General features: G+C 39.5%; 1 protein-coding gene across 1 annotated transcript; it reads left to right on the top strand.

Moving 5' to 3' along the window:
* The first annotated feature begins 16,314 nt into the window (after window positions 1–16,314).
* On the top strand, window positions 16,315–17,185 carry LOC129500552 (nuclear transport factor 2-like). Its single transcript, XM_055311108.1, has one exon. It carries the CDS (start codon window positions 16,393–16,395, stop codon window positions 16,771–16,773), a length of 381 nt encoding a protein of 126 aa, XP_055167083.1. The 5' UTR covers window positions 16,315–16,392; the 3' UTR covers window positions 16,774–17,185.
* The last annotated feature ends 8,468 nt before the right edge of the window (window positions 17,186–25,653 follow it).

Below are 25,653 nucleotides of genomic sequence, written 5' to 3'. Positions count from 1 at the left end.
GGGCACCCGCCTGCCCGCCGTCTGCCTTCTCTGCGGGGCCGTCTCCTCCCGGGCACGAAGCGTATCGGGATCGCCTCCTGCTCCTCCAGGTAGTGTGCGCAGACCACGGGGCCGCCGCGCGCTGCAGTCGGAGGTGCGGGCCGTGGGCGTCCATGAGGCCATCCCCAGGGCCTGTAGCCTGAGGCCCTGCTGTAGCTCCCCGCAGGTGTAGACGCCCCGCCTTGCGGTGCTTGCCCTCGTGTGTCATCCGCGCAAACAAGCCCTCGTGTCCTGGTGGCTTCTTCAGCTCTGCTCCGACGCACATGCCCCCCTGCCCCCCGTAGCACGTTCCCTTCGTTGCCTTCAACAGGGTTGAAGCTCAAGGCTACCAACATGAATTTCAAAAGTTATCTTGGGTAGGCAGACGTCAAACCTATATTTTCCAGCCGTTGTAGAAAAAAAAAACACACACTTTTTTTCCCCTTTGTTGAGAGTTATTGGGGTTATTCTTCTCGTTTTCACTAGTAATTGCTGCAGAATTTTATCTCAGCCCTGCTTCATGGACAGGGTCTGTAGTCTTCAGTTTATGAGCTGTGAAGGCAGTGGTTTGCAGAATGTGATTAAAGTCTGCTTTTCCTGGGGTGCCTGGGTGGCTCAGTGGTTGAGTGTCTGCTTTCCGCCCCAGGCCTGATCCCCAGGTCCTGGCTTCGAGTCTTGCATCAGGCTCCTAGGGGGCCTGTTTCTCCCTCTGCCTGTGTCTCTTTTTGTGTATCTCTCATGAATAAATAAATAAAACCTTAAAAAAAGGTTTGCTTTTCCCAAAGTAGCGTTCTCCCTTTTTATCTGCTCAAAAACCTGTACTATAGAATTTATTTTCTGTTTAGTGATGTAGGTGGGGACAGAAAGCCACCATGGTGGGCAATATAGGTAGGCCCTTAATTTGTGCCCACACACAGTTGACTGGCAAGCTGGTTAATACAGAAAGCCATATCTTGTATGGATATGGATATGGATATGGAAAGATAATGGACAATAGTAGGAGAAACAACAAACTTCAGGTGACCACAGGCACTTGAAATTGAATTAGGAAAAGGAAGGCACCCAGAGGAAGAGAGAAGTGTTTAGGGTTGAGCAGAAGAGGCTTACAGCTTGGCTTTTTCTATTTTGTGACATAAACTTGAGTCTCTGGTTCTGTAAATGGAGATGAGAAAAATTAGAAAGGGGAAATAAAAACTAGAAACTGTAGAGCAGTCATCAAAAGTAATTTATCTATGAGATACTTGTGCGCCTTAGTGGTTGTGTGCCTGCTGTGGCCTGGGGCATGATCCCCAGGGTCCTGGGATGGAGTTCCACATCTGGCTCCTCACAGGGAACCTGCTTCTCCCTCTGCCTATGTCTCTGTTTCTCTCTCTGTCTCTCATGAATAAACAAATAAAATCTAACAAATGTTATCTAAAAATGTTATGAGAAGGCAGTAAATCAATGTTGATTTGTAAATATCTATAAACAGATTATCCTCCCAATAATGGAACTCCGATGTTGAATCGTTTTTAGATGTCATGTCTCTTTAGAACTGACAAGCCTCAGAGAGGCAAGACCACTACTACTCTCAATTTGCAGGGGAGGAAACAGATGCTGACACAGGTTAACTACTTGCCCAGTCATATGACTGGTTGGTGACAGAGGTGTGACTTGAACACAGAGGTTTTAAGTTCAGTTCTGATGCAGTGAACCACTTGCCTCCTATGCCTGAGAGAGGCTTTTGGGAATAGCTCAGAGTAGATCTTTTGTGTTCTACTGGGGTGAAAATACCATAGTCACTTGGGAGGAAAATAAAACAGTATGAGAACATATTTGGACACTATTGCCTTATGAAATATAGATGGGGTCTGGGGGGAGGAATTGATTATACCAGATTAATTCTCCTTTGACTTAAAGTGAAATTAAGGAAAAATTGGAAGAATAATTGGTTCTGCCAGTCTCACCAGCTATCAAGTTAAAAGGTGAGGTCTCAAGATGGAAAATTCTAAGTCAAGGTGGAAGAGAACAGTTTTCTGCTTTTTGCCCTCTGAGTGGACCAACATGGCACCTAATAGCAAAGACTATGAAATTTCAAAGGCTGAAATTCCTTCTACTTATTCCTGTAGAACCAATTTGTCTCATTGGGGGAATTTATTAATAGAGAGCTTCCTGTAGTTTTCATTTTAAGGCTGGATTTCTTGTGATATATAAAAACTTATTAGCCAAAACTTTGAGTTATGACTTGTGGGGTTTTGAGTGGAATTTCAATTATTCCTCAGAATGTCATGTGGAGCAGACCAGATCATGCTCTGGTAACAACCAACCCCTAAATCTCAGTGTCTTAAAACAACAAAGATGTATTTCTTAGTCATGCTTTGGGACCTAACAAGTTGGCAGAGGGGCTTTACTCATAATGATCAATCAGATATTCAGGCTGACTGGAACCTGGTCACCAGGCTAGAGAAGAAAAGGGAGAACCCTGGAAGATCTTACACTAACAATCAGGTATTCCAGAAAAGAAGTGACATTGCTCAAAATCCACTGGCTGGATTAGTCATATGGCTCCACCCTTACTAGGATGTATAGTCCTACCTTGAGAAAGCAGAGAACTGGAAGCATTTTGTGAATTGCACTAGTGCCTATCAAAATTCATGTATAAATAGCTGAGACTCTGGTAAATAAAATCCTGTAAATCAAATCCTTTTTCCTAGCAGTGTTGATGAATACAATTATTTAAAGAATGAAGTATTCCAAAGTGTCTATTCATAGTAATTGGTACTAAATGAGAAGTATGGTTCAAGGCTGAGCGAAAAACAATTATAGTCATTATTATATTGGTCATGAATATAAGAGTAAGGAAGCTCTTCTTTTTGACTGGGAAGTATAGTAGTAAATCAAGTATTTTTTGTTCATTTGTTTTGAGTGGAAGATGCAGTATATAAGAAAAATTCTCGAATACTGATAGCAATCAGATTTTATCTCCTATAGCAATTCCAATTTTTTATATAATAGCAGACTCTAAACTTCTTTGATTTCTTCTACTGGTAAAAGATATAGTGTATTTGCTTTCATCCCCACTTATATATATTTATTTGATTATCAATTATTATCGTAATTTAAAAAATTATCATAATTTATTGCATATACTAGCAAACTTTTACAAAAATAGACATTAAAACTAGAAATAAGCAATCTCTATTTTCTTCCCACTCCACAGAGAACTGTCTTATTTGTCCCCTTTGAAGACAAATGTTCTTGAGCACTGGTTGAACTGGATTTTCAGGCCAGGTCAAGGCCCAGTTCTTGGTAAGTAGCAATATCTGCCAAGCAAAGAGAGAAAAGGATGTCATATGTTCCAGATGGTTGAAGTCTCAGACTGAAGTTGGCAAGGGTTGGATCCATTTTTACTTCTTTTCTATTTGCTATAAGAGATCCTACCCGAAGTTTCCATTTTTAGATCATGGGAAGTTACACCCCTGACACGTCTTCCAATAACTCTTTCAAATGAGTCCTTCCTAAGCTGAACTAAGTGGATAATTGAGCAGAGGAAATGATGATGCATATGAAAATTCACAACTGCATGCAATTAGGCAATGGTTAGCAAGCTGGGTCCAGAAACTATAGATAGCATCTCAGGAAAATTTCATATGGTGTATTTTTTTAATATGAAAGATGCCTGAACTTTCTTGTAGCATATGAACTTTGACTCTCCTACAAGATTAAAAAAACTAATTATAAATTTAGTGCTCAAAAAATTGAAGGATGGGAATGACTAGTTTTAGAAATAGTCTGTGCTAGACATATTTTTAAAAATACCTTTTGTTTTTTTTAATAAAGATTTTATTTATTTATTCATGAGAGACACAGAGAGAGAGAGAGAGAGAGAGAGGTAGAGACACAGGCAGAGGGAGAAACAGGTTCCATGCAGGGAGCCCGATGTGGGAATTGATCCCAGGACCCAGGGATCACGCCATGAGCCAAAGGCAGATGCTCAACTGCTGAGCTACCCAGGTCTCCCCAAAATACCTTCTTTTGAGTGAATGATAGATGGTATCCTCCAGGAAAGGACTGGAGAACTTTCTGTGCTAGTGGTTGGAACTACCTATGTTTTATCTGTGTTAGCACAGAGAATGATTTTAGAAACATTGAGTTTTTAGGAAACTTGAGAAATTGAGGAAGAATACTTTATTGAACTCAAGTAGGAGTACCAGATATTCTGGTGCTTAGATGTTTATGCATTATAATAGGCCAGGAGTTTTATTCAGAATACAAAATAAATATAACATTCTTTCTTCCCAAGAATTGGTATTATAATAGGAATGTCTGTTTATTTGTTTTGGACAGGGCATTTTAATATGCTGTACAAAATTTATTGACAGTTCTTTCAAACCTGGCAGTGGTCTGTAGGAGTATAATAATTATCAAGATCAGAAACTTCCAGGAAGTCATAAGAACGGATTCTGTGTGGCTATGTATAGTTGTTTCAGAGTTTAAAGTAGTGGAAGAAGAAGAAAAAAAAATAAAGTAGTGGAAGAAAATAAAAAGGTGGTGACATTTCAAAGACATCTACAGGGATGCAAACATTAATGTAGATTTTTGTATCTTGTATATAATATGTAATTATATCCATGAAATAAAATAGATTTCTCGTGTGTGTGTGTGTGTGTGTGTAACAGCCCAACCTATACAAAAAAAGTCTATGGAGATATGATGTATAAACACAATTTGGTACTTATTCCATTGAACTTGAAGCTTTTAATTCTAACAAGATTCTTTAACAAGCACTTTGGTAAGACTTAAACATTTTTTTTTCCTGAATCAGAAATGCTTTATTGGTGATTGACATTTCTTCTTTCCAACAGATGGTGCTATCTTACTGCCACCTATTCCATGGCACACCCTCCAGATAAGTCCCTTTCTCCAGTTTCCAGCTACTGGTTTAGGTACATCTGTCCCATGAATTAGTTGAGTATCATAGTATCTTAAAGTCTCCTAAAAACTCTCTAATAATGTGTTTAATTTCTCAGTACTTTTCTTTCACTGGCCTCTTTTTATTAAAAGCTAGACATATAATGGATGCATAACTTACTTCTGGCTTCCTAATATTCATTGTTTGACTTGGCCATCAACATATTGAAGGAAGATATTAATTAAAACAGCCAGATTGTGTTGACCTAAAATACCAAAAGGATTTTGAATAACTTTCTCGTGTCCATCTCTAAATAATTGAGATGGAAAAGATAGCTATATTGTATGAAACCCTTTCAGAAGCAGAGGTCATCTGGTGACCTCTTTTAGCTATATGACCTCTTGACACCATGATTTTTGAGTTGTATTGGGTCTATTTCAGTTGTTGGATGTAACATATAATACGTATCTAGCTAATACATCAGTCATTTGCATCCCCTGGGCCAATTTTCTGTTGAATATTGCCACATTTAACGTAATGACTTGAAAATTAAATGTAGATATAATAATTGAGTTATATCAAATACTTAGTAGAGTGGCTTTATAAAATGATTTTAATTTAATCTCTCATTACCTTATTAAAACTTTTTATTGTGAAAAATTTCAAACATACATAAAAGTAGAAGAAATGGCATAATGAAATCCATTGTTCAGCTTCAATAATTATCAGCATATTGTTATACTTGTTTTATCTGTATATCCCCACCTGATCCCATGGTGGTTTATTTTATTTTATTTTATTTATTATTTTATTTATTTTATTTTATTTTTGATAAATTAATTTTTTATTGGTGTTCAATTTACCAACATACAGAATGACACCCAGTGCTCATCCCATCAAGTGTCCCCCTCAGTGCCTGTCACCCATTCACCCCCATCCCCCCGCCCTCCTCCCCTTCCACCACCCCTAGTTCGTTTCCCAGAGTTAGGAGTGTTCTGTCTCTCTTTCTGATATTTCCCACACATTTCTTCTCCCTTCCCTTATATTCCCTTTCACTATTATTTATATTCCCCAAATGAATGAGAACATACACTGTTTGTCCTCCGATTGACTTACTTCACTCAGCATAATACCCTCCAGTTCCATCCACGTTGAAGCAAATGGTGGGTATTTGTCGTTTCTAATGGCTGAGTCATATTCCATTGTATACATAGACCACATCTTCTTTATCCATTCATCTTTCGATGGACACCGAGGCTCCTTCCACAGTTTGGCTATTGTGGACATTGCTGCTAGAAACATCGGGTGCAGGTGTCCCGGCGTTTCATTGCATCTGCATCTTTGGGGTAAATCCCTAACAGTGCAATTGCTGGGTCGTAGGGCAGGTGTATTTTTAACTCTTTGAGGAACCTCCACACAGTTTTCCAGAGTGGCTGCACCAGTTCACATTCCCACCAACAGTGTAAGGGGTTCCCTTTTCTCCGCATCCTCTCCAACATTTGTTGTTTCCTGACTTGTTAATTTTCCCCATTCTGACTGGTGTGAGGTGGTATCTCATTGTGGTTTTGATTTGTATTTCCCTGATGGCAAGTGATGCAGAGCATTTTCTCATGTGCATGTTGGCCATGTCTATGTCTTCCTCTGTGAGATTTCTGTTCATGTCTTTTGCCCATTTCATGATTGGATTGTTTGTTTCTTTGCTGTTGAGTTTAATAAGTTCTTTATAGATTTTGGAAACTAGCCCTTTATCTGATATGTCATTTGCAAATATCTTCTCCCATTCTGTAGCTTGTCTTTTAGTTTTGTTGACTGTATCCTTTGCTGTGCAAAAGCTTCTTATCTTGATGAAGTCCCAATAGTTCATTTTTGCTTTTGTTTCTTTTGCCTTCGTGGATGTATCTTGCAAGAAGTTACTGTGGCCAAGTTCAAAAAGGGGTGTTTTTTTTTATTATACTTTTATTTAGGTATAGTTTTTACATACAATAAAAATCACCCATTGTAAGTGAATGCATACTTCCACTGATTTGTAATTTAGTGATTTTTAATTTATAGAGTTGTGGAACTATCACTATGATCTAGTTTTAGAATATTTCCCTCATTTCAGATTTCCCTGTGCCTGAATGCAATCAGTTCTCCCTCATACTCTTGACCCCAGGTAACTGCTATTCTGCAAATCTATAGATTTCTACTTTCTGGATGTTTCATATAGATAGAATCATAATAATGTGCAATCTTTTGCATCTCACTTTCTTTACTTAGAGTGTTTTGATATAGTGTTCATCAGTGCAGTAGCATGTAGTAGTAGTTCATTCGTTTTTATTGCTGGATTGTATTTCATTGTATAGATATATTACAATTTTAATTACCATTCATCAGTTGATCAATTTTAAGATTGCTTCTAGTTTTGGGCCATTATGTATAATGCTGTTACGAATATTCATGTAACAGTCTTTGTGTGAGCATGTGTTTTGACGTTTTCTGGGTAGGTACCTACTTGTGGAATTGCCGGGTTGTTTAATATTTATCTTTTAAGAAACTGCCAAGCTGTTTCCTAAATGGCTATACCATTTTATATTTCCACCAGCAATTTGAGGGCTCTTGATTCTCCACCTCCTCACCAACACTTGGTATTGTCTGTCTTTTTCATGATAGCCATTGTAATGAATGCATAGTGTTGTCTTTTTTTTTTTTAAGATTTTATTTATTTGAGAGAGAGAGAGAGAGAGCGCGGGTGCACACACATAGATGTTCACACAAGTGGCGGTGGGGGAAGGCAGAAGGAGAGGGAGAGAGAGAGAATGAATTCTCAAGCAAGCTTGATTCCAGAACCCTGAGATCATGACCTGAGTCAAAACCAGGAGTTGGTCACTTAGCCAACTGAACCACCCAGGTGCCCCTCATTGTCCTTTCTAATTACCTTTTGAATCTGTTAAGTTGGGCAGCCTGGATGGCTCAGCAGTTTAGCGCCACCTTCAGCCCAGGGCCTGATCCTGGAGACCTGGGATCAAGCCCTAAGTCGGGCTCCCTGCATGGAGCCTTCTTCTCCCTCTGCCTGTGTCTCTGCCTCTCTCTCTCTCTGTGTCTTTCATGAATAAATAAATAAATTCTTTAAAAAAAAATAAATCTGTTAATTTTATCGAATGAGATTAGTTCTTTCTCTGCCCCAAATGCCTTTTCCAGTTGCTCTTAGGTATTACAAAGGATCTTGATTTAGTCAAAATGTCCTAACTGATTTAAAGGTGAGTCACCTGCTTCCCATCCTCTGCTAGAGCCTAGAGTGTGTTGATGGTGGGGGGAAGCCAGTGGTTGGCTTTCCTCTTTTGCCTTCTTACTCTTTTAGCTTTTCCCCTTATTTTGCTGCCAAGGAACAAGGATAGGGGAGCAGAAAAGTCTTTTTTATTACTGTGGTGAGGTGGCCTAACAGTTTCTCAGCATGCAGGTATTTAAGGCTGACTTTTGACTTTTTTTTTTTTTTTTTTTTTATAAATTAATTTTTATTGGTGTTCAATTTACCAACATACAGAATAACACCCAGTGCTCATCCCGTCAAGTGTACCCCCCAGTGCCCGTCACCCATTCACCCCCACCCCCCACCCTCCTCCCCCTCCACCACCCCTAGTTCATTTCCCAGAGTTAGAAGTCTTTATGTTCTGTCTCCATTTCTGATATTTCTCACACATTTCTTCTCCCTTCCCTTATATTCCCTTTCGCTATTATTCATATTCCCCAAATGAATGAGAACATACACCGTTTGTCCTTCTCCGGTTACTGTGGCCAAGTTCAAAAAGGGTGTTGCCTGAGTTCTCCTCTGGGATTTTGATGGAATCTTGTCTCACATTTAGATCTTTCATCTATTTTGAGTTTATCTTTGTGTATGGTGCAAGAGAGTGGTCCAGTTTCATTCTTCTGCATGTGGATGTCCAATTTTCCCAGCACCATTTATTGAAGAGACTGTCTTTCTTCTAGTGGATCGTCTTTCCTCCTTTATCGCATATTAGTTGAGCATAAAGTTCAGGGTCCACTTCTGGGTTCTCTGTTCTGTTCCATTGATCTATATGTCTGTTTTTGTGCCAGTACCACACTGCCTTGATGAACACAGCTTTGTAGTACAACCTGAAATCTGGCATTGCGATGCCCCCAGATATGGTTTTCTTTTTTTAAAATTCCCCTGGCTGTTTGGGGTCTTTTCTGATTCCACACAAATCTTAAAATAATTTGTTCTAAGTCTCTGAAGAAAGTCCATGGTATTTTGATAGGGATTGCATTATACGTGTAAATTGCCCTGGGTAACATTGACATTTTCACAATATTAATTCTGCCAATCCATGAGCATGGAATATTTTTCCATCTCTTTGTGTCTTCCTCAATTTCTTTCAGAAGTGTTCTGTAGTTTTTAGGGTATATTTTGAGAACCATTTGAATGGTAAATGGTTCTCCAACCTTTTATTTTCAGGTTGTAGGTGTCCTTCTGTCTAAAATGAGTCTCTTGTAGACAGCAAATAGATGGGTCCTGCTTTTTTATCCAGTCTGAAACTCTGCGCCTTTTGATGGGGTCATTAAGCCCATTCACGTTCAGAGTTATGCATTGAACTATGTCTGTTTTGGGAGTTCACTGAACTTCTTAAAGGGGAGTTTTAAGAGTCCCCCTTAAAATTTCTTGCAGAGCTGGTTTGGAGGTCACATATTCTTTCAGTTCCTGCCTGTCTTGGAAGCTCTTTATCTCTCCTTCCATTTTGAATGAGAGCCTTGCTGGATAAAGTATTCTTGGTTGCATGTTCTTCTCATTTAGGACCCTGAATATATCCTGCCAGCCCTTTCTGGCCTGCCACGTCTCTGTGGAGAGGTCTGCTGTTACCCTAATATTCCTCCCCATGAAAGTCAGGGACTTCTTGTCTCTTGCTGCTTTAAGGATCTTCTCTTTATCTTTGGAATTTGCAAGCTTCACTATTAGATGTCGAGGTGTTGAACGGTTTTTATTGATTTTAGGGGGGGATCTCTCTATTTCCTGGATCTGAATGCCTGTTTCCCTTCCCAGATTGGGAAAGTTTTCAGCTAGGATTTGTTCAAATACATATTCTGGCCCTCTGTCCCTTTCGGCACCCTCGGGAACCCCAATTAAACGTAGGTTTTTCTTCCTCAGGCTGTCGTTTATTTGCCTTAATCTGTCTTCATGGTCCTTCAATTGTTTATCTCTTTTTTCCTCAGTTTCCCTCTTTGCCATTAACTTGTCTTCTATGTCACTCACTCGTTCTTCCACCTCGTTAACCCTCGTCGTTAGGACTTCTAGTTTGGATTGCATCTCATTCAATTGATTTTTAATTTCTGCCTGATTGGATCTAAATTCTGCAGTCATGAAGTCTCGTGAGGCCTTAATGCTTTTTTCTAGAGCCACCAGTAGCTGTAGAATAGTGCTTCTGAATTGGCTTTCTGACATTGAAGTGTAATCCAGATTTTGTAACTCTGTGGGAGAGAGGGCTGTTTCTGATTCTTTCTTTTGAGGTGAGGTTTTCCTTCTAGTCATTTTGCTCAGTGCAGAGTGGCCAAAAACAAGTTGTATTGGAACACGGGGGAGTATCACTGGTCCGTCCAGCTGGTCTTCTGGGGGAGGGGCCTGTTGCGCTGATTTTCAGGTGTTAGCACTTGGGGGAGCTGCTCTGCCCCTGCCTGCTGCCGGGCTCAGCGGGGGTTGTTTACCCCGTGGGACCCAGGGAGGATCAGCCGCAGTTGCTATGGCAACTCTGGAAGCCTGGATTCAGCCTCCGCAGGAACTACGGGGCTCGGGGCTCTCGGCTCTCCGTCCGCAGGGCCTGGAGGCTCCGGGGCGGGGCCGCTGATCTGCTCAGCTCGGGGCAGGAGCGTCCTCGCTGTCCTGGGCCCTCCCGGCCTCTGCCTGTCCCGGGGGAGGCCGGATCCTGGGCTGTGTCCCGGCGCCCTGTGCTCCGGGGCCTGCGCTGTTGGATTCGCGCTCCCGCCCCGCAGCTCCCTCCCTGGAGCCGCGCCCGAGCCCCTCCGAGCTGCTCCGGGTCCCTCCGTGCGCGCTGCAGCCCTTAGGGAGCTCGGAGCACTCTCATGGGGCGCAGGTGTCTGTTAGTGTCCCCGGGAGCCCGAGGGCATCCCCGCCCTCCTGGGTCCTGCTCCAACTCCCTGCGAGCCCCTTTCCGCCCGCCCGGGAAGGTTGGTGCAGCTCCTGCTCCTCCGGGACGGGGCTCTCCTGTCCTGGGGACACTCGCCCCGGCCTCAGCCCGGCTCCTCGCGGGGCCCCTCCCCCTCGGAGGCCTTTTGTTTCTTTATCTCTTTTCCCCCGTCTTCCTACCTTGATAGAAGCGTGAACTCCTCTCACTGTAGCGTTCCAGCTGGTCTCTCTTTACATCTCAGGCCGAATTCGTAGATTTTCAGGATGGTTTGAAGGTTATCTAGGTAATTTGGTGGGGACAGGTGATTTGGGGACCCTGCTCTTCCGCCATCTTGCCCCTCCCCGACTTTTGACTTTTTGAGTGAGTGAGTGATACCTCTACCTCTCCTGCTGTCTCACATACAGTGAATACATATTCAGTCTAGCTTGTTCCTTATGCCCTGAACATCTAGAATTTGAATGATAAGTTCTACTTTTCTTTACTGAGGTCTTTTTGCCCCTATAGGTTGCTCTTCTGGTTAGGAACTAATATAACCTCTTCTTATGAGGCCGACATCTTAGGCAATGTTAGCTCATCGCTGCCCCCATAAATTTTGCAACTGCTAATAGCCTAACACTGCTATAACTCTTCTGGCTCATCTGTTGGTAGCTAGCCATCCCTTTTCTTTCACTTGAGATTTCTCAGCTTAGAACAGACCATTCACTGTCACCTCAAACTGAGGGATTCTGCTGGGCCCCTCTAAGTAGGATTGAAGAGAAGATCAGGCATCTCCAGAGCCTCGATGTGGCAGAAGGGACACAGAACACTAACATCTAAAATCTTTCAGTCTGTTCTCTTCCTATACCTTTATGTCCTCGATGCAGTGAGTGGTTTAAGAGTTATATGCCTGTTTATTTGTGAAATCCTTTGAAAATTTGCATCTTGTTTGATACTCTGGGGGTATTGATTATATGTTAAGATAGTTCTGGGTAATAGGTCCAGACCAGAGATAGGTCTCACGGTATATTTATGTGTTCCCTTACTGAGAAAAAAATTTTTTTTTCCAATCAACTTAAGGGCAAATTACTGAAGGCATAATGCTTATGTTTTGCAACTCTAGGAAAGCAGAAGAATAAAGCATCAGGGTTCCTGATGTCTAGTTCTATGTGACTTTCTATGGTACTTTTCTTCTTAAATTCATTCATTCATTCTTTTTAATATTTTCTTTTTTAGATAATCTCTCTACCCAACATGGAATTTCAACTTATAACCCTGAGATCATGAGTTGCATGCTGAACTGACTGAGCCAGTCAGGCACCCTGCTTTAGGTACATTTCTTAATCTCTTAGGGACTGTTTTATCCTTTGTAAAATTGAGGCAATGCTAACCATCATTGTGGACATTGTGAAGAATAGAAGTGGTGTATGAAAACAAATTAGTTTAGTACCTGGCATATAGTGCATGCTTGTATATAGCGAAATGACTGAGTTACAGAGCATTATTTGCATTTGTTTGGACAGTACTGTAGACTGGGTAGCCTAAACAACAGATAATTTATTTCTTTAAATTTCTAGAGATTAGAAGTCCAAGATCAAGGTGTCATCAGGATTGATTTCTCGCCTTGGCTTATAGATATGGTTGTCTCCTTCCTATGTCTTCACATGATTTTCTCTCTGTGTATGCTTGTGTCCTAATCTTGTCCCATAAGTAATCCTATTGGATTAGGGACCACCCTAATGACCTCACTTTAACTTAATTACCTTTTTAAAGGCTCTATCTCCAAATATGGTCACATTCTGAGGTTGAGATTAGGACTTCAGCATATGAATTTTGGAAGGACATAGTTCAGGTTCATTCATTCATAATTCATGATTATTTAAAAGGAAACAAAGCCCTTGTTATTTATGGATGATGTGCTTATTTACGTAGCTGATCAAAAGGCTCTGTGGTTAAACTATTGGAGTTAATAAACGAATTTGTTAAGTTGCTAGATAAAAGGCCAATATACAAAAATCATGTTTCTGTAAAACAGTAGAAAACAACTAGAAAATAAATATGAAAAATATGACTTACATTAGCATCAAAACCACCAAATGCCTGGTAACAAATCTAATAAGTGATGTACAAGACCTTCTCCTCGAAAGAAAAAAAAAAGCAACAAAATATTATTTAGAAAGTTGAAAGAAATGAAAGAAGACCCAGCTATACCATGTAAATGGATTAGAGGACTAAATATTGTAGAAATATAAATTTTCTCAAAAAGATTCAGAGAGCAAATAAAATCCCAATAAAAATTCAACTGCAGATTGAGTTCTGTGAACATTGAGTTGATCTTAAGACTTATATGAACATTTAAAGTGTAAAAAATAGGCAGGAATAGCAAATTTGGCAAACTTCTATTATCAAATATCATGACTATAAAGTTGGAATAATTAAGGCAATATGGTATTCATGCTGTATCAAGGGTCCCCAAGACCATCCTCAGGTTTGATGATTTAGAAGGCCTCCCAGGACTCAGGTATAGTCATATTCATGGACATGATTTATTACAGTGAAATGATACAAAGCAAAATCAGGGAAGGGAAAAGACATGTGAGGTGAACTCTGGGAGGAAACCAAGTGCAAACTTCCAGTAGTCTCCTGGTGGAAACACATTTAATTACCCCAGCAAGTTATGACAACACATGTGAAATGTCCATCAGAGAAGCTCATTTGAAACTCCATGCCCAGAGTTTTTACTGGGGGTTTGTCATGTGCACATATTCTGTCAAGTACACATGCAGGTTCCAAACTCTAAAAGGAAAACAAGTGTTCAGCATAATCTACGTTGCTTGTACAGTTTAGGCACAGTGAGACATTCCTATCAGTTCTGGGAATGGTAGGAACCCTCCACGGATCTAAATTCTGCATTCTAGCCACGGGCTGCTCTTATGTGCAAGCCTATCAAAGGATAGCATTCTCAGGCCTGCTTTGCTAACTCTTTTCTAAACAGGTACAAAAATGGATAAATTGACAAATAGACTAGAAAACAAGTCCAGAAGTAGATCTACACATATTACAGTTATCTGATATATGATGAAGATGTCATTACAATATAGTAGAAGAAAAAAAGGCATTTTTAATAAACGATGCTGGATCACTTGGTTATCTAAGTGGAAAAAAGTAGATCTTGACACCTACTTTACATAATATCCAAATAATTCCAGATGGGTCAAAATAATAAAGCTTTTAGGAGATATCCTGGAGAATGTCTCATGACCTTGTAAGCAAGATGTTCTCAAAAGCTCACAAAAAGGGATCCCTGGGTGGCGCAGCGGTTTGGCGCCTGCCTTTGGCCCAGGGCGCGATCCTGGAGACCCCGGATCGAGTCCCACATCGGGCTCCCGGTGCATGGAGCCTGCTTCTCCTCTGCCTGTGTCTCTGCCTCTCTCTCTCTCTCTGTGTGACTATCATAAATAAATAAAAATTTAAAAAAAGAAAAGAAAAGAAAAAAAATAGACATGTAAATGGTGCCTACCGATGTCAGATTTAAAAAAAAAAAACTCACAAAAAGCACCAACTGTAAAGAAAAAAGATACATTGGACATCATTAAAATTGGGAGATTTGTTTTTTCAAAAAATAGCACTGGAGTGCCTGGATGCCTCAGTCAGTTAAGCAGCTTCCTTCTGCTCAGGTCCTGACCCCAGAGTTCTGGGATGGAGCCCTTATCAGGCTCCCTGCTCAGCAGGAGGGAGCCTGGTTCTCCTTTTGCCCCTCCTCCTGCTCGTGTGCATTCACGCTCTCTCTTTGTCTCAAATAAATAAAATCTTAAAAAAAAAAGGCACTGAGTAAAATAAGCCATGTAGTGGGACAATGCATGATAAATATTATCTTCAAAGGACTTGAATGCAGAGGATATAAGGAAATCCACCTCCAGCCCTGGAGACAATATGATATTAAAAGTACCAGACAGGGGGATCCCTGGGTGGCTCAGTGGATTGGTGCCTGCCTTCGGCCCAGGGTATGATCCTGGGGACCCAGGATCGAGTCCCGCATTGGGCTTCCTGTGTGGAGCCTGCTTCTCCCTCTGCCTGTGTCTCTGCCTCTCTCTCTGTATCTCTCATGAATAAATAAAATCTTAAAAAAAAAAGTACCAGACAGGTACTTCATGAAAAGGGATATCCCTATGACCAATAAACATACGAAGAGGGGAAGGGGAGATATATGAGTTTCCTATTACTGCTGTAACAAGTTACCACAGGCTTAGTGACCTATGACTGACTCCTTGGAATATACTCAACAGAAATGTGTACCAGTACTCATCAAGAGACATATTATTAGAATTCACACAGTCACACTTTTTGTAATAGTTCCAAACTGGAAAGTATGCAAATTTCCAATAGTAGTAAAATGAATAAATAAATTGTGGCATATCATGCAGTGGAATACTGAACAGCAATAAGAATGAAGAAACCTCCATTATTACTATGTGTAACCACATGGATGAAACTCCCAAATGTAACCAGAGTAAAAGCATCCAAGCACACAAAAGTACATATGGTATAATTGTACTTACATAAAGCCCAGAGTTAGGCAAAATTAGTGCATGGTGTTAGGAGTCATAATAGTGGTCTTTTTGGTGATGAGATCGCAGAGGAGGGGGCAATGGGAAGTTTTATCAGTATTGGCAATGTACAGTTTGGCTGGCTATACAGATGTATCTATTCTAAAATAATTCACTTACAATTTACGCACTTTCCTACATGTATGCTAAATTTAGTAAGAAGCTAACTTACAAGGTAAGTAAATAAATGTGCATGAAGTCTTTTTGAGAAATCTTTGAAAAATTATTATCTTATAAACTTTTCCCCTTCCCACTCCACTTGAAATCTGTACGTCAAAACATTTGTTTCCTTTTTGGAATCCTCACACTCTCCAGTTGAAGGCTGGGTCCGATTTTAAGTTAGCAGAGTCTGGAAAGTTGAGAATATCCTTTCAGGAAATGGATCCTTAATTGTGTGAATGTGTTTCACAGGTTACAAAAACAGGCTTGGTGGGAATTTTAGCTTCAACATTTCATCCAGTGCCAATTACACTTGACATTGAAACTCCAGTGACTCATCATCTCAGGTTGTGACAGTGAGATTAAGGGGAGTTTGGAAGTTCAGGCACAAAAGAGATCAGTTACTAGTAAGCCAGTTTCTGTGTTTTGTCTTTTTAACAATGCACATTTTCTTAGTTTGAACCCTGTGTGTGACTGAATATACTCTAAGATTTCATACTGTCCTTTAAAAGTTCCTTTTAGGCAGACCGCGCTGGGTTGCCGCCGCCGCCGCTGCCGCTATCGTGCCAGCCCCTCGGGTCTCAACAAGGCCGGGTGATGCTCCAGAATGGGAGACAAGCCAATTTGGGAGCAGATTGGATCCAGCTTCATTCAGCATTACTACCAGTTATTTGATAACGACAGAACCCAACTAGGCGCAATTTATATTGATGCATCATGCCTTACGTGGGAAGGACAGCAGTTCCAGGGGAAAGCTGCCATTGTGGAGAAGTTGTCTAGCCTTCCGTTCCAGAAAATCCAGCACAGCATCACAGCACAGGACCATCAGCCCACACCAGATAGCTGCATCAGCATGGTAGTGGGCCAGCTCAAGGCTGATGAAGACCCCATCATGGGGTTCCACCAGATGTTCCTATTAAAGAACATCAATGATGCTTGGGTTTGCACCAATGACATGTTCAGGCTTGCCCTGCACAACTTCGGCTGACCTCTTCCCAGCCAGGCACTCATGCTGTTTCCTCCTCCCTCCTCTTCCTGATAACTATTCACACTCCTCCAGATGCTCCAAATATCATACACAAATGAGCAGGGCCATGGTGGGAGCGGGCGCAGTGCGCTGCTACTACCGAGGTATTGTGCATGATGTTTGGATGCTAGAATAGTTGCATCTGACAGGAGAAGTTTGTGTTGTCCCAGCGCATGCCTTGGAAAGACTTAAGTAATGCAAAAGGTTGTCTTTTTTTTTTTTTTTTAATCTACTGACAAGTTGCTCTAGTAACCCAAAGAAGTGAAGGAGAAAGCAGCTGCCTCACCACCCAGATATTGACCGCCCAGATATTGATTTGTTCGGATGTTTCAATGGCTCATGATATAATAAAACCACAAAAATTTTCTTAACAGTTTAAAAAAAAATAAAAGTTCCTTTTATCTCACTGAACTTATTTGTTTGTCTATTTATTTATAAACTTACTTTAAGAAATGCTGTAGTGAAAGATACAGAAGAAATGGAAGACCGAACTCCTTTCCTTTGGAATTATTGAATCTGGATTTATGGAACCCTTAAGGATTCAAGTATCAGTCAGCCAAGTATCCAGTGTGTTGGGGGAGACCATATTTCTGAATCCGCATGTTTTCATAAAAGAAGACCTCCACTCAATTTCCTTAGTGGAGTTTCTGCCCTTCTCTCATCTACCTCAGCTTGGTGACTTATCTGCTTGATGAGATTAGTAGTACTGAGTCTGCAGTGGCTTGATTCCCTATCTTTCCTAGAGCATTGAGTAGGCTTTTATCTGTTGTCCAGTGGAGTATTTCTTGAAAAGGATGCTGTCTCTGCAGTGAGTTGGGTTTTTGGATGCTGAACTCATGGTCATAGGTAATACAAGGTTGGTTGTACCTACAGATCTAAGCCACCTTCTTTAAAATACCTTTGTCAGGGATCCCTGGGTGGCGCAGCGGTTTAGCGCCTGCCTTTGGCCCAGGGCGCGATCCTGGAGACCAGGGATTGAATCCCGCGTCGGGCTCCCGGTGCATGGAGCCTGCTTCTCCCTCTGCCTGTGTCTCTGCTTCTCTCTCTCTCTCTGTGTGACTATCATAAATAAATAAAAATAAATAAAATAAAAAAATAAAATACCTTTGTCAGTAATAAATCTTTTATTTTGATTTTTTTTTCTGTCTGTCTCTGCCTTTTAAAAAAATATTTTATTTTTTATTTGAGAGAAAGAGTGAGAGAGAGCATGAGCATAGGGAAGGACAGAGGCAGAGGGAGAAGCAGACTCCCTGCTAAGCAGGGGGCCCGATTTGGGGCTTGATCTCAGGACCTGGAATCATGATCTGAGACGAAGGCAGATGTTCAACCTACTGAGCCACTTAGGTGCCCCTATGTTTTTCTTTCTTGATTGGGCTCATTCCACTTTGATTTGAGTTGGCTACGTGTTTTAGTCTGTTTAGGCTGCTGTAATAAATTACATAGATTGGGTGACTTATAAACAACAAAAATTTATTATAGTTCTGGAGGCTGGGAAATCCAAGGTCAAGTTTTGGGCAGATTCAATGTCTGGTAAGGACTGTCTTTCCATATGGAAGAAATGGCAAGGTAACTTTTTGGGGTCTCTGTTATGGGGGCACTAATTTCAATCATGAAGGTTCTGCCCTTACGACCTAATTATCTCCCAAGGTCTCCACCTCCAAGTGCTGTTATGTTGGGCTTTAGAAGTTAACACACAAATTTTGGAGGACACAAACACTCGATCTGTAGCACCATACAATGCCCAGGAGTATGCCCTTCTTCCCATAAGGTTCAGATAACGTGGACATACTGTCTTGGACAGTTGAAAAGATTAAACTGTTAGAAAGAAAAGAAAGCTTTGATAAGTTTTAAGGAGGGGGGAAAAAAGGAAAGTAAGAAATATACAAAGAAAAATAAGAACAATAAGAGAATTAATTGTACATAGATGCTAAAATCAGGAGTTTGGTACCTCAAGACCCTTTCCTTGAGATTGGATCATTAGTACCTCTGCGCTTAATAAGTCAACAAGGAAAATGACATTCTTATTTTTCTGACCATATAGGTAAAACTAATGTAGAAAACTCTAGCAACACAATAGACCACACTTTTTTATTGTGACTTTTCCAGTTCTTGTCTGAATACTTAAGGTTTTATAAACGAAACAAATGCTGCCATAGATTAGCTTGCAAGAATGAACTTTAGACATATTTGACAATTCAAACTTTCAAAATAAGAATGTCAGTGACTCGCCAATACTAAAACCATTCTAGGAAGTCGTTTTGAATTCTGTATGTATATATACACTTTCTGACCTTTAGATATACCAAAATAATTAAAATAAACACTAAGAAATAAAAAAGAAGAAGAATCACCTGAAGTCTCTCTAGTAGGGTACACACTGAATGTTTTAGGAACCATTCTTTAGAGAAGGGGTGTGAGGGAACCTTTTGGAGTCCTAGAACCACATATTTTTATGTGGTTGGTAGTCACATGGTTATATACAAAGTAAAAATTCAAGCTGTACAAGATTTATGCATTGTACTGTATATATATTATATATCAGTTTAAAAATCTTCCAGATATTTCTTTCTCTCTACAATTTTACAGAAACAGAATTATTATCCATGCTGTGTTGATAGGATAGTCTTTCCTCCAGGGATCATATATTCTAAACTTTTTCCATAGCATTGTACTTACCTATATGTGTTTGTCTTAGGGAGTGTTGTGGCAAGATTTAGAATCTTATGAAAGCTGGCTTAGGGAAAATATGAGAAAGTTATAGGTATTCTCACAGCATCCCAGAACAATTATATTTCTTATTTTTTAACTTCTTCATTATCTTTAAGCCAGTCTTCTGAGCCTTCCCAATTTATCTTACTTTCTATAAATTTGGTGATCTTAGAATTTCATCAGTCCTAGAGAGTAGCTTCGTGGTTTCTATCAGTTTTCTCACTTAAAGGGCCATTTCATGAGGTCTGTGTCTTAGGATATAGATGATCCATGGAGTTTGCTGTGTGAGTATTCTGTATTACCCAACGTAGCTATGCCTGCAAACCAGGAAAATAAGTACCAGAGAAAGTGATATACATGTTGTTAACAAATAAAAATATTGGTTTAACTATGTGGGAAAATGGGCAGAAATAGCTTTCATTACCATCTTAGAAATTCATTCAGTGGACGTTTCTTGATTGGGAATCTAATGTGTGATTGGGAATAAGTGACATTGTAATGGATGCTGGAGACACAGCAGTGAATATGACATACATACTGGACCTCAGTGAACACAGTCCAATATAAAGTGGATGGTAGAGTATGGCTGTTGAAGCAAGTTTCCAAGATGGATGTTTCCTGATTCTGTGATTGCCCAAGGATGAGAGGTCTACTAGGGCACTGAGGGCAGTGATGGACGCCAAAAATGAAGAATTTGTATTGTTAGAATGATAAAAAAAAAAAAAGCAGAGGTCTAAAAACCTGGAGAAGCATTTGGATATTGGTAAAAGATAAAGCAAGCCAGTAGAAGATATTGAAGCCAAGGTTTGAAGCTAGAGATTTGAGGCCTGGTTTACAAAAAGAAGAGAATCTGGAGTAGAAGGTGACGGGTGAATTAAAATCATGAAAGAGAGTAAGGAATGTAAAGCGAAGCCCAGGTAACTGCTGGTGTTTGAGGTGAGTGCATTGGGCTAAATGGCCAGTGGAAGAAAAGAGAATACTCAGGATGAAAAGAACATGTACAATAAATGTGATATATAACTCTGGAACCCACAAGAACCAGTGATTAGGTGTAGTTTTATCATAACAGCAGACAGATTCTAAGTACCAGATTTATTGAAAAGATTATAAAAGATTTGCCTAGTAGATGCATAAACAAGGTTGGTGATCTTCTCCAAAGAACATACATCTTTTGGTATTTTCTTGGGTTCCCACCCCTGTCTACTTGTGTTACATACTGAATAGAAACAGCTACATGGGTCTTTTCATTAACAGGATATAAATGCTTCTGAAGATGGATTAAGAACACAACATAAAATATAACAAAATATTGCCAGTTGGCAGCTGGTAGGTTGGTCTGGTTTGTTAATTGTTCCAGAATAAGCCTCTTACTGTCCAAACTAGAAAAATGTGAAAACCAAACAAAATTATGGCCCAAGATAGGATACTTAATATGATCATTAAGAATGAGAAAGGACATTTGAAGAAGTAAAACACAAGTTAATGACTTTTTGGTGAATGTTCATGTTTAATATAATGGCTAATGGACTCACCTCTACTAACCCCTAACCTGATGTCTAAGCCAGATATTTAGCATGAAAGAAATGCTAATCAGCTGTGTTGAATTTGGTCCCAGTGGAAATTTCATTTCTATTGTTTCTTAGAATAAGTGGATTTATGTTGGCTTCCATTATTTAAGGAAATGCTTTGATTCCTTCGTGCTTTCCAGCCAAAGACACAGGGAAGACTTCCAGGGTAGGAAGCAAGCTGTGTGTGTGTCTCTGTCGCAGACTTGGACAATTATTAAGAGTTTTAAAATCAGAACTGATGTGGGAAAATGGAAGAAACGTTCTGATGAAAGAAGCAAGTAAAACCCAGAAATCTGCTACTGTAATTTGTCGAAATTTTAATTCTATCACTTTGCATTCCATGTATAAAATACATGTATTTTTAATTGATTTTCTTGTTTATAATAACTTATTAGAGAGAGATAAAGATAGAGGAATAGAAAGCTCCTATTGTGCTTATATGCCAGGGAAGTAATTTTGGTGTTATCAAATATAGGCATTTCCTTATATTTGCTTTATAATCAATTTGTAACATCATGTACATACAACAGTTTCCCATATCCACTGCTTTAGGTATATAAGTGTGGAGATGGAGAGAGAAAGAGGGAAATTGACTCCTACTAATCAAATTCCTGGCGCAGGTGGGCTGGGCCTCCACACCTTTGTACTCTCACCTCTACCTGGAATACTGAGTCTCCAAACCAGCTCGGAAGTGTTTCTGTTCTGTTTCCAGCTCCTCTGTGTGTTAGTTGCGTTTATGATTAGGCCAAGCAATATAACACATGGTGGATCTCTAATGTATCATATCTGCTAGCTTTCTCATTCTAGTAGGCTATATCTTCATAATGACAGATCCCGTGTCACAGTGCCTGCCCGTACTATGTGAGCAGTAAGTGCTCAACTGATCCACAATTTTTGAAAAGTTTCATTTTACTTGTGTTGTTCCCCATCCACTTAGTTTCCCTCTATTTTTATATTATTTTTAAAGAATATTTATTTATTAATTTTAGAGAGAGAGAGGGAGGGAGAGCTTGCATGCATGGAGCAGGCTTAGGGAGGAGCAGAAGGAGAGGGAAAGAGAGAATCTCAAGCAGAGCCCACCAACATAGAGCTCAGCCTTGTAACCCTGAGATCATGACCTGACCTGAAACCAAGAGTTGGATGCTCAGCCAACCCAGGTGCTCCCACCCCCTCCCAGTTACCCTCTTTAGAGGCAGTCATTACTAATTTCATGAATGTCCTTCTAGAGATGATCTCTGCATATTTAAGTGATTACATGTATGGTTTCCTACCCCTATTTTTACCCAAATGGTATTCTGCATTTTGTTTCTTTTTTAATTTGAAAATATATCTTGATTTTTGTTGCATAGCAGAACATAAGGAGCTTCCTCATCCTTTCTTTAGAAAGCTCTTTAGCATTCTATTCCAATGTATGGAGTGTCATAATTTTTTAAATCAGGTAACTCTTGATGACTTTTAAGATACTCTTGTTATTTTGCTACTTTGAATTTTACTGTAGTTAATGAATAGACTTAAAAATATATCATTTTACAGAGGCATGAGTATGTATGTAGAGTGTGTGTCTGTGTGTGTGTGTAATTGGCTAGGTTAAAGATATGCATATTTTATGTAAGTTGTTATTACTAAATTCCCTCTCTAGAGGCATCAACTACATTCCAATCAGTAATGTATGAGAATGCACAAACATGTCATGTCATTACATTTTTCATCTTTACAAATCTGATCTTTGGAAAAAAGTATCTTAGTAAAATTTGAAATAGCGTTTCCTTTATTTCAAGTGTAGTAGAATATCCTGTCATATGTTAAAAAGCTATTTGTATTTCCTACTGTGATCTGTCTGGTAATATCTTTACCCATTTTTTTTCTACTTTTTTGTTCTTTTACTTATTGGTTCTAGGGGATCTCTATATGTGAGGGAATGAGCCCTTTGTCGGTATTAAGAATTGCAAGTATTTTCCCATTTAATATTGCTTTTATGTAGCTGAGTTCAGCAATTCTTTATTTCATGGTTTCTATATTTTGAGTTGTATTTTAAAATGCTTTCTTTACTGTAAATTTTTTTAAGGCGTTCTCTGTTCCTTCTCTTCATTTACCTTTAAGTCTTTGATCCACCTGGAATTTATTTTGGTATAATTTATGGGATCATTTAATTTAAATATGTTATAGTATTAGATGATTGCTCTGCATTGTCATAAAGTGAGTTACCCTATAAGTGATGGCTATAGAAACAAAATGGCTGTTAAAAGGAACGAAACTTATATCTAATAATAAATCAAGGTGCCCAAGAAGGTCATTAAACACTTAAAGCACTACCAAAGAGACTGTTAACTGTATAAACATTCTTTTACATGGTATAAGATCTCTATTACATCATTAGAAGAGATCTTAATACTACCGCTTGAAATATTCATTTTGCATAATTTGAGTCTGAATTTAATTACACCTCTTAAAAACAAACACTTTTTTTGCAAGAGACTCTGTGTTGAATATATTTGGTAAAGTAATTATTATTGATGTTATTTCAGGATTTTTTTTCTATGTGAAAGAGGCCATTTTGTAAGTTCAGACCATACAAAAGCTTTCTGTAGATTTTACCTTCACCAGCATGAGAACACCAAAAGGATATTGCAGAGGAAAGGTGGGGAAGCTCAACATGCAGATTTCAGGGCCAGACACAGAAGGAAAACTAACTTTATCTGTTTGGCAACTTTTACGGAACCTAATTAAGGAATAGGAAATAAAAACAGATAATTCAACTGAATAAAATATTTTGGATTTATGTCCACTTACAAGTGACTGATGTTGACTGTGTTTTCATTGAGGTGTAGAGCAGAACTGAAGTGGAGTTCATACTGTGACCTTTCGTCCAAAGTTCAGCTTAACTATAAAAAGTTATTTGAGAGATTATCTCTATCCAGTCTTCTCATTTTGCTGATTAAGAAATCAAGGATTGGGAATCCCTGGGAGGCTCAGTGGTTTAGCGCCTGCCTTTGGCCCAGGGTGTGATCTTGGAGTCCCGGGATCGAGTCCCACAACAGGCTCCCTGCATGGGGCCTGCTTCTCCCTCTGCCTGTGTCTCTGCCTCTCTCTCTCTCTCTCTCTCTCTGTCTGTCATGAATAAATAAATAAAATATTGAAAAAAAAAAGAAATCAAGGATCAATAAGACCTGATAGCATCTCTACAGACTTAATATTCCTAGCAAATATCTTTAAAACGAAGAACAGTTAACCTTGAACAACATGGAATTGAAGTATGCAAGTCCACTTATATGTAGATTTCTTACATACTGTGAATGTATTTTTTCTTATGATCTTCTTTATTTTATTTATTTATTTATTTTTTAAATTTTTATTTATGATAGTCACACACAGAGAGAGAGAAAGAGAGGCAGAGACACAGGCAGAGGGAGAAGCAGGCTCCATGCACGGGGAGCCCGACGTGGGATTCGATCCTGGGTCTCCAGGATGGTGCCCTGGGCCAAAGGCAGGCACCAAACCGCTGCGCCACCCAGGGATCCCTGATTTTCTTTAATAACATCTTCTTTTCTGTAGCTTATCTTATAGTAGGAATACAGTATATAATACATCTAACATACAAAATATATGTTAATCAACTGTTTATGTTTTTGACAACACTTCCAGTCAGTAGTAGGTTATTAGTAGTTAAGTTTTGGGGACATTAAAAGTTATACGTGAATTTTCAACTGAACAGGGGTTTGGTGCTCCTGATCCCCCATGTTGTTCAAGGTTCAACTGTATTTATGGATTTATAGAAGTACATAAAAATAGAGAAAGTAAGGAAAGAAAATAAAGATCATTTAATCCATTGCTCTTTCTAACAGAAGGGAAAGGTGTTCCTTACAAAGAAAATATTTGAAATAAGTTTTCAAATATTAGAAAGATTTAGAGGCAGCCTTGAATGTTCAACTACCTCATTTTGGGACAAACAAGAATGATCTTACTAGGTGAAGAGTAAGTGCATGTGGAACATAATTCCTCAGAAAGTTCTCCCTGTTGGACAAACATTATATGGTCTCATTCACTTGGGGAATATAAAAAATAGTGAAAGGGAATAAAGGGGAAAGGAGAAAAATGAGTGAAACAGAACATGAGAGACTCCTAACTCTGGGAAACGAACAAGAGGTGGTAGAAAGGGAGGTGGGCGGGGGGTGGTGGTGGTGACTGGGTGACGGGCACTGAGGGGGGCACTTGATGGGATGAGCACTGGGTGTTATGCTATATGTTGGCAAATTGAACTCCAATAAAAAAAAAAGAAAGTTCTCCCTGTTAAACTACAAAGAGATTGAGTTTATGGATGATTATAATTATTAAGAAAAACTAGAGTTTTCCTGAGTACATTTTTGGCCTTTTGATTTTAACTTCATGGAAAGTGATCATGGCTTTCCGGAATACATCCCTGTCAGGGACAGGATAATAGACTGGTTTAACTCAGTATGAAGTTTTCTTAATGAAAGTTAGTTTAAATAGAAATAACACTGTGTCTCTTCCAGTCACCAAAAACTTCCTTTCAGCATATTTATCCTTACAAATGAAAAACAAGTAT

Source organism: Nyctereutes procyonoides, unplaced genomic scaffold, assembly GCF_905146905.1.
Source record: "Nyctereutes procyonoides isolate TBG_1078 unplaced genomic scaffold, NYPRO_anot_genome, whole genome shotgun sequence".
Classification (NCBI taxonomy): Eukaryota; Metazoa; Chordata; class Mammalia; order Carnivora; family Canidae; genus Nyctereutes; species Nyctereutes procyonoides.
The sequence above is the reverse complement of the archived record's forward strand: the minus strand, read 5'-3'. Positions and strand labels throughout refer to the sequence as shown.